This window comes from Austrofundulus limnaeus, unplaced genomic scaffold (assembly GCF_001266775.1).
Source record: "Austrofundulus limnaeus strain Quisiro unplaced genomic scaffold, Austrofundulus_limnaeus-1.0 Scaffold758, whole genome shotgun sequence".
Taxonomy (NCBI): Eukaryota; Metazoa; Chordata; class Actinopteri; order Cyprinodontiformes; family Rivulidae; genus Austrofundulus; species Austrofundulus limnaeus.
In genome coordinates this window covers 15,281-25,594 of record NW_013953160.1, presented here as the reverse complement: position 1 = coordinate 25,594, position 10,314 = coordinate 15,281, and the positions used below count along the sequence as shown (strand labels likewise).

Below are 10,314 nucleotides of genomic sequence, written 5' to 3'. Positions count from 1 at the left end.
AAGCATATCCTTCAAATAAAAAAAGCAAATGAGAACATTTTCATATTTAAAAAACTTGGAATAAAACATTACTTTACACATTTTGTCAAATAACTTGGATATTTTTTTGAACTTGGCTCAGATAAAGTGAAACAGGAAGTGACATTAAAGGTGAACTCTGTAAAAAGAAAACTCTGGTTTTTCCCTCAGAAACTCATTGAAGCAATAAATGAAGAAACATCAGATTCTTCTCTACAGTCCGTTGATAGCTACTGTAACAACGCTCTGTTTACATTCAGACTTTCCCCTTTGACATCACTTCCTGTTAGTTCACATGCAAATATCTCAACAACCGTTCATCTCAGTACCATAAAATTTCTTTTGCAATATATTATTTACGTAATCTTTCCAAAAATGCATTCATGTTGATTACAAAAAAATTATGCCACAGGTATTTTAACACACTGACTGACATAAAATAAAATCCAAGACAAATTATTCTATGAAACATTATTAACATTATTATTTGCATTTACCCACCTCACTCTGAAGTCTGTCAGCCGACTGACAACCGTCCCGTCCAATGAGGCTGATGCAAAACGTGAAGCGGCCCAATTATCCTGTCAGCCTCATGCTTCTCTGCCAACACACACATATTTACACACATGACTGAGTCACCAGGTTGTGCTGGAGCTGCTTAGGTACAATAGAACTTGTGAAATCAAGTCAAATATTTTGTGTGTTTATGCTGAGCTGAACAACCTGTCTCTGGACGTCCTGTGTCCCTGTCTTCAGTCAGCGTGGAGCAGTCAGAGTCACAGCACTCACACAGAGCGCTGTCTCCCTCTGTGGCACGCCACCTGAACCACAGGAAACCTTTAACTGAAGCAAACATTACTGCTACACTGTAAAAAGTATAACTCTGTCATCCTAACCTGAACGTAGGACTGTGGAAGAAGCAGGATTTATTCTGAGGACTGGCAGATGTTTGTTTCAGAGTGGCTCGAAGATGACAGCTGATGAACATCTGGAATAAGAACAAAAACAGGTTAGATTGGAATACAAACAGTAACTACAGCAGCAGTGATGAACTACCTGCTCCTCTGATGAGTGGTTGAAACGAAACGCTCCGATGCTGAAGCACAGTTTGTTGTGTTGAACCCGAGGCAGGAACCTGGAAGAAGAACCTGGCAGGACACTGTCCATAAGACAGCTAAAAGAAAGTTTACATTAAAGGGGACCTATCACGCAAAATTCACTTTTTAAAAAGGTTTTTTTTACTCAACTTTGGGTAAGTACTTCTTCTTAAAAAAACAGTCCTAGGACCAAAAAAAATGCACCCAGGGGCATATTTACTGTAAGTAAATGTATTTTTAATGTGTATTAACGACAAGTTTTATACTTCCGTCATTTTGTGATGTCACAAGCCGTACGACAACCCACCTGAACCTGTGTTCAGCCCCTTACCTAGCAAGCCCCGGGTGAGACTCCACCTCCTCAGTATAAAAAGCCGTCACCGTGTTGTTGTGCAATGTGTAGCTCATTTCACAACAAGTCTCCAATAGGGCAATGGGTAGAGTGTTGGACCAGAGAGTGGGAGACCAGGGTTTGAGAACGGCACGGACACAGKKWMAYTATTTATTTATTTTCATTCGTTATGAACACGTTTTCTCATGTACCTCTATTGTTTAGCTTATTAAAACCTTGTTAAAGCCTATTTGTTCGAGTTTCTGAGGTATTTTGACCGCTGCTGCTCCCTGCTCTGGTAACAGCATGCAGAGTGAGGGCAGAGCAGAGGAGGGGGAGAAAAAAAAAGAAGCTGGGACCACGACTCTGCCTCTGGGTCTCATATGGTTGTACAACGGAGCTTCTGCTATTATTAGCCATGCTAACGTAAACGCTGGCTTTGGAGGGCGGAGTTAATGTCAACAGATTTTTGGAGGGCGTTACCAACAGAGCTCATTAACATAAACAGCTCTTCTGAACGGAAGTCAGAGCAGGCAGAACTAGAAAATGGGAAATTTTATTATCTGACAATTATTTTGTGCATTAAATTGAATGAACATGGTCTGGATAGCCCACAGACATACCATAAACATTTCTAGGACCCATAATTGGTCTCCTTTAAAACATGTGTCAAGATGAGGTGTTGCAAATTAAAAGTTTAGCTCCTAAGAACTCTATTTGAATAATAAGTCATAATTTAATGATTTGTCTGTGTATTTAATGATTTATCTGTGTATTTATTGTTGCAAACAGCTGGTTTAAAGGGAAACTGACCCACGGTTGGTGATGAACTCGTAGCTCGGCACTGAAAAAGGGTCAGGCTTCACTGCAGCAACACAGGAGTCCACAAACAGAGCCAGAGGAGGGTGCAGAGGAGCCTCCACTCTGGCCTCCAAAAACACAGCTGCCCCCTGCTGGTACACTGAGGAACTGCGTCGAGATGAACAATCCTCTGAAACAGAGCATTTTATTTACAACTCAAATAATCCAGTCAGAAGCCACGATTCTACACACTACTGCCAGATTATGTTGAGTAAGACTTTACCTGCCATGGTGTGAAGGGAGAAGTGCAGAAGACCAAAAGCACTGATGGTGGAGGTCAAGGGGATCCAGGTCGGTACCAACGGTTCTCCTTTAACCGTCTGCTTCCTGCGTTTAAAACATTAAAGTGTTGTTGACTTTACTCCAGTTAAACCAGAACACATCTAATGGTTCATCACCTCTCATAGTGACACTCCACAGGGATGACAATGGTTGTTCCTCGAACGATCACACTTCCTGTCAGAGTAGGAAGCACAGCTGGAAACACGAACAGCTGATTGGAATAAACAAGCCACTTCCCATGAACCTGAAAAATACCAACAAATAAGAAAAATATGAACTTTTACTTAGTTTAAGATTGTTTTTAAATGTTACGGCTTTGTGTCACAATTTGGCTTTGTGTGCGTTAAAAGAAATAATTTTGTACTTTATATTTTCAGTGACATTTAAATACAAACCTATTTTTCCATCTGTGAAAGTGAAACGGCACAACTCCGAATGGAACCATTAAACAATGCTCTTTGGGTGAACAAACACTGTCCAACCTTTTCTGGATCCAAAGTGCAATATTTATTTTTGACTGCAGGATTATTGTCTGCATGTAAATCAATCTGATCAGCTGTATAGACACCAGTCTTTGAAACTGTTATGTATATGAAATATGCCTGTTTTTAAAATCTATTTTGTTGGTATCGCCCCGCCCCTCATAAATAAATAAATAAAATAAATGCAGCAGAACTTCGTGATCCCAACGATATGCGACAATCCTTGATCACATTCTGAGCAACTTTAATGAAAATCAGTTGACTTTCAAGCAGTTTCTGAAGCCCCACAAATAGGACAACTTGTCAATTTACTTCTTTATTTCATTAAAACTGCATAAATAACTTATTTCTCAACTAATTTTAACAACGTTATATTATATTATTTTATTTTTTATTTAGCTGCATCCAATAAATGGGTTTTGATACAATTTGTAAACTTTTTTTTTAAATCACAAACCTAAACTTAGGGGTAAAATATGCAAACACTAAAATAAGGCCAACTTAAGGGTTATTGTGAGGAGAAAAAAACAAGTTTATTGACTAATAAAAAATTGATCTAATCACAATTATAATAAAAAAATAAAATGCATTTAGTTGATAATTGTTTCAAGAGCCCAAACTTGATGCTTGCAGTCCTAAGGTGTCCCATGCCATTATGAACCACTGACCTGATTAAAGTAAAAAAAGGTGTAATTCGGTCATTTTCCCACTAGAGAGCGGTAAAAACACGGTCAGCAGAAGTAAACCACAACTCAGCGGATGGGGTTAATATTACAGTACCTGAACCAAATTAAAACTTTTTCATTTTTTTTTCGAGGGAGTTAAATAAATGTCCTTGCATTTCTTCTGCTTTCTGTAAAGTTTTAAAACAACGTCAACCTTCCAGAGCCCAAAGAAACAGACTCCTGTTTAAACCAGACTCAGAACCAGGTGTTCCTACCCTGGACTCGGTCCCGCAGTCCTGAAGTCCGGCAGAAAGAACCATCTCGGTGTCAGATACCGGTGTCTCTGGTCCACAGGAGCTCCTCTGGGAGGAACCGAGTCCAAGTCGAAGAAACTCTGGTTTGAACGGAACCCGTCTTTGTTTGAAAAATTGTCTCTTCACTGTTACTGTAACTCTGGTTTCTCCACACCGGATGTCCAGTCCGTCCACTGGAACTCTGTTTTCAGCTGAAGAAACGTCACAAAAATAAATAAAAATGATGAAAACCGTTAGGAGTCTTGTAAATTGGATCATAGTCGAGAGAAAAAAAAAAGTACGATAATTACTTATTGCAGACAGGTGCGCTCTAATTGTTTACATCCGTGATGCGTTCAAAGACCTAAAACAATCTCGTAAAACACAAAACGTTGTTATCACAGATCGACGCTTGTCTTTAGAATTTGTACCAGAAATATAAAGTAGTCAACTTTTTTCCCCACATTTTATGGCACCACAGCTTTATTAAAATGTTAATTTTTTGAAAATTAAATTAGCCTATTTTACAAATAAAAGTACGTTTACAACATTTTAACAGAATATGAAAATAACTCCTGTCTCATTGGTTCCTCTTTGCATTTAAAAAAGGACTGCAGCTGAATGAATGAATGAATAATAAATAAATAAATAAATAAATAAATAAATAAATAAATAAATAAATAAATAAATAAATAAATAAAATTGTAGATGAAAAAGGAATTTTTAAAATTGGTGTAAAACTTGAAAAAACAAATGAGTCTAAGCATTATTGAGAGTGGCAACTAGTCAACCAGGCTTCAAACTGCTTAAACATAATCAATGCCTTTATTTATCCATCCACAAATATCTATACAGCACTCTATTACATCTCTACAGAGATAATGTAATTAAATCCACCCATAGAGTATAATCAGTGCTTTAAACTGCGATCATGCACTGATAGGGAACATTTTAGGCAATGGGGGTTTGGTGTGTTAACCGTTCCTGCTCAATCTGCTGACCGTGGTCTGAAGACACAGGGGAGATGTTTCTCCAGGGCCGAAGTTTCCAGTTCGGGGTTAACTCCCTCACACGCCTTTAACATGAATCACGCGGTGGCACGGAGATGGTTGAGGTTAACTTTTAATAACTCCAGCATAACAGGTGAAAGCTGCACAGACTTTTCTTACAGCCGCTGCTCCGGTCGTCATCTACACACTCTCTTTTTCCTCACACACACRCACYGTCTCTCTCTCTCTCTTCCAGGACGCAGGGGTTCTTTTTAGTATGCAGCGCCCCCTTCAGACCGGRGGACGACTGCCACACATCTCTTGCACCCGCACAACTCACTAAGCTAAGCATCACATACAGTGGAGGCACTTTCCGCAACAGGTGTATTGCATTGCCCAGGGACATTTTGTCAAATGATGAAGAAAACATCATCAAGGCCTTGTTTACATGTGGAAACGTCAGTGTTTTTCAGTGCTGAATGTTGCAAGTAAACACGAAAAAAAATTAAAGTAAAATTACAAATAAATTCATATCGATGAATCCACTGTAGTTTCCATGACATGCATGGTTGCCAGATAAAAAAATGATCAAACTGTTGCTTTAAAATGATTGTATTTTGACTCAAACAATCATCTTGGAATGCTCTCCCGGTCCATCTGCACTCCCTGATAACACTGACACCTTTAAAAATCAACTAAAACACATTTATTCACTCAAGCATTTAGCTAAGGGTATCCTGCCGTCCACAACATGATCCTTAACCTAAACTTCCATGACCACAAAACACGTATTTTTCTTCAGACTGGAATCCTTTCATTTACATTTTTATACGCCATGACCATCGACTCCAATTATCTACATGCAAGCCTATCTATTGTATATACCTTAATTACTTTTTTCTCCATCATTGTTATTCCATGCCCCTTACTACTGTATTCCAAAAATTTGAGAATGTATTGATCGGAATTTCATCATTTGTAATGTAATTGTCAAGTATTTCTGTTTTTTTTTTATCTGTTTTTGATTTTTGTGCGGCACCTTCTGAGTATCAACTCTTTCTATATAAATGATTATTGTACAGCACCTTGTGAATTCCATTTCTGTGAAAGGCGCTTTATAAATGAAAATTTTACTTACTTACTTACTGTGCTCAGTTAGGGTGCACTTTTTTAGAGGGAGGAGGTTATAAGAATAGTTGTGTGTTCTGTTTGGCCAAAATGTGCCCAGATAAAGCATAATAAAGTCATTATTGTATATCTGGAAACACTAATGCTCCACTTTTCAACAAGTCACACAGACAGTCTCTGCATGAAGAGAGTTACATCCAAAACAGTGAGGTCAGTTAGCACGAACAAGTCTGCGCTCTGACATTGTAACTGTTGTTCATTTTCTTGTGCAGGAGCAAAAATCTCCACTCTGAGAAGTGAGAATTCAAAAAGCTTCCATTTATGAAGATATGAGTGTAGTGATAGTGAACAACAAAACGGCAGCAGAAAAGTTATATTTAACTCAAAATTGCAGCTGTTTAAAGCAGTGGTTCCCAAACTTTTTATCTTCTGACCCACAAAATATCCATGGCAAAAACTTGTGACCCCAAATATTACTGGTCTGAGTACATACGTAAACTTCATTAATAACCCTAAAAACACAGGTTTTTTGACAATCTAAACAGCTTATACACAAATACAAATACTTATTTATACTTATTTTGTGTTTTTGTAATAATTATAGGGAAAATATTACATCAGCAATTATTTTATTACCCTTTAAATTGATTTCTGGAGATTATCCAAGGTGCTTCATGACCCATAATTGGGTCCCAAGCCCAACTTTGGGAACCAAAGTGCAGTGGTTCCCAAACTTTTCAGCTTTTGACCCACAAAATAACAGTAGCAGAGACCTGTGCACCCAGCTATTTTTGGATGATAAACATTTGTATCAGGTCAACAAAACATGGGCATAGTAACAATAGTTTTATACTGCATTTATCCATTTTAAATATACTAACCTCACTCCTTTGTAACAACTAAGGCAAAAATGTAATTAATTCAGAAAATCTTTTCAGGACCCCACCTTGATGTTTCGGGACCCCAACTTTGGGAAACACTAGTTTAAACTAAGCCTTTAAATCTCTTATTAAAGTACGCTGAGATGGGAGTGTTTAATTTTCTACTAATGACACTCCAACTTTTTACATTTACACTCTGATCCAAGGTCAACTTCCAAGTCTGCAGTCATGTAACGTTTACAGTGCTAATAAAAAGTATTCACTTCCTTCTATGTTTTTTTATTATTTATTATATTTAATTATTTATTTTCCTTTAACCAGGCAAATCCCAATGAGATCACAGTTCTTTTTTGCAAGGGAGACCTGAAGGTCAATGTTTTAGACTGTGGGAGGAAACCAGAGCACTTGGAGAAAATATGAGGGGAACATGTAAACTCCACACAGAAAGACCTCAGGTCTGAACCCAGGACCCTCTTGCTATGATGCAACAGTGCTAACAACATTGTGCTGTCAGGTTTTTATTGCTGTTATAAATGAGTCATGGACCATCTAGTAGCCTATTTTTTTAATATATGTAAAACAAAACATATTGAGTGTTAAAGTCAAACCTCTTATGAAGATCACACTCAGATCTACCTGCAGCTGAAGAGCAATTATTGATTTGTATTGAAATCCCTGTTTGAGTTCCTCACTGATCAGCACTTCTACAGACCTGGGTAGCCTAGGGAAGTTAGCAGTAAAATTTTTAACCTTGAGAAAGAGGTAAATTGAGTTAAAAGGGTTATTTTAAAATCGAGGGAATTGAATACAAATCATGTTTAAGGAATTTGAACGGGTTATACTTTTATTGGTTTTATTAGATTCTATTTTATTACTGTACCTCTGTATCTTTGTGTTAGTCAGGTCAGCCTCTGACCTCTCAGTAAATAAAGTAAAGCCCCTTTATGTATTTTATCTGCCATTAAACAGAGACTGGCAAAGGGAGTCTCTCAAAGCGCAACTTTGACAAGCGTCTGACCTTGAAGTGAACAAATGTCCAACTTGAAGCATTGGGCATGTTTTCAACGCCCAAATCATGTTCGATGTGAACACACAGCATATTTCTCTTTCCTCTCCATCTGGCCATGCACAGTTTGTTCATAAAATACATAAAAAGTGCTGAAATCGCTTTATATTGAAGTTTCACATATCAAATATGTGACTGGCCACAGGAAAACCAGCAACAAGTCTCCCCGGGGAAGTTTTGAGTTATTAACATAATCTGAAAGTGTGGGTTCTAAGCTATCCAATGATGTCAAACACATGGCAATCTGAAAAAAAGAAGAAGGTACGGCCATTTGAATGTTGTAATCTGCAAACAAGATTAGGGAGAAAACAGGCCTCAAAGTTTCAGAGGAGTTGTCCCCACCAGAGAGTGCTTCCTGGAGGTGTTAACAATGGTTGTTCAGTTACATTAATTTGTATTAACTCCACCCCCAAGCACCGACTCAACACATGTAGGCTCTAGGAAAGTGTGCAGACAAAAACTCAAAAGGCTCACAAGACTGAAGCTTGATTTTTGTAACACCACAAGCATGATTACTATTTAAAAAGTACACACACAGAGCCGCCAACTCTCATGCATTGGGCGTGAAACACGCATCTGAGTCTTCACACGCTCTCACGCCACACTCCCAATTTCTCACGCTGAGAACTGACTAAAGCCAATAACTCAACTCCACTTTTTTAGTATAAAAACACACATATTAACAAAAATCCAGTCCACCTTACCACTGCAACCTGTGGTGTTACACACAAGGACATGCCAGGTTGTTGTCCAGTCTGTATTTTTGCACCAACCTTCCAGCTACCTGTAAACAGTCTGCAGTAGAGCGGGAGAAATGCAAACGAAGCAGCCCGGTGTGTGCCCCCTCCCAAATTAAAAAAGGAAAAAGAAAAGATGTGAGCTGTGTGGGTTAAATTAACCAACATGTTAGAAAGAACGGAGAACGAGATGTATGGAGCAGAGAAACTAAGAGGGGAAAAGGAAAAAAGTTTGTGCGAGATGCAGCCAAATGAGTTAAATAAACAGATGTTTTCTGTGATGAAGGGGCCGAGGTCAGGCTGAAGCCGGGCCAGAGACACACAGACCCAACAGAACCAGGTTAGCAGCTCTACACGCACCATCATCCCAGACTAAGGTTATGTGTGTTTGTGTTTCTGAATGTGTTCAAGGCTCACAGAACATTAAACATAGCAGATCAGGAATGTTACACCATAAATCTTTAATCTGTTGAAATAAATTATAATCAGTCCATACTGACTGACCAGAAAAATAGTCAGTTTCTTTATTGTAAAAGAAAATATATATCAAGTAATAATCTGTTTTTTTCTTCTGTTGCTACATTAATATATTGTTATTTTTTACCAGCTCAAGAAAAATACATTTCACTGAGTAGTTTATCTTCTGTGTGTGTGTGTGCATATGGGAGTGTGTGTGTGTGTGTGTGTGTGTGTGTGTGTGTGTGTGTGTGTGTGTGGCTTTTCTTAGATATTTGTATTATAACACTGAATTCTTTGCAAAAGGGCTATAAATGGATGATTGTTGCTGGTAGTGTTATTGGCAGCTGAAAAGGCCAGAGTCAGTCATGGAGTTTGATTTCAGTCATAGAAGTGAAGAGGAGGAGGAAGAGACAGATGAGGAAGAGGAGATGTAAGCGTAGAGAAGGAGAATAAAGAAGAGGAGAGGGAGCAGGACCCACAAGAAAACAGTTCCAGCTTCTCTGGAGGTTGGTTTTTGTTCCTTAATATTTCTTGATTTTTATGAAAAGCTGCTTGTTTTATAAGCTTTTATAAACTGATTTGTATTTTTATTTGTATCATTGAACACATAGGCTACACACAAACACAATGGTTTTGATTATAGAAAAACAGTTTTTTTTACTGCAAATCAAGTAATCGTGTTAAAAATCAGGTATTCATGTTAAAATTATTGTTCCATTTGCATCTGTCGAGCAATCAGATTAAAGGCTCCAAACCAAGGTCTCAGGCTGAATTAAACCTCAGCCTCTCCTGACCTTGAGTGAAAAATCTCTGACTTAACTCGTAACATTTTTGGCTGAACATAAATCATAAAATACTTTTCATAGAATTCTACAGTTGCTCTAACATAACATCTGATCAAGAAGATGTTTAATATGGACATGTTCAAACTTTAAAACTAGTCATCACAGTCATTTTCTAGTGTAGGATGTAGCCAACAGGATGCAGGAACAGGTGAAACTCCCCTACACCAACAACCCCCAACC

The 10,314-nt window shown here is 38.1% G+C and overlaps 1 protein-coding gene across 1 annotated transcript in view; it reads right to left on the bottom strand.

Annotated features, from left to right (window-relative positions):
• LOC106532370 (zona pellucida sperm-binding protein 3) overlaps positions 1-5,399 on the bottom strand; it is a gene marked incomplete at its 5' end in the record, with an annotated part of 14,917 nt that extends 9,518 nt beyond the window's left edge. The window contains 10 exon segments of the mRNA XM_014028411.1: positions 520-618; positions 742-839; positions 915-1,006; positions 1,075-1,192; positions 2,260-2,437; positions 2,531-2,634; positions 2,706-2,833; positions 4,012-4,241; positions 4,341-4,393; positions 5,031-5,399. Of these exon segments, the coding sequence (XP_013883865.1) occupies positions 536-618; positions 742-839; positions 915-1,006; positions 1,075-1,192; positions 2,260-2,437; positions 2,531-2,634; positions 2,706-2,833; positions 4,012-4,056 (846 nt within the window). The 3' untranslated portion in view covers positions 520-535.
• Positions 5,400-10,314: the final 4,915 nt, after the last annotated feature.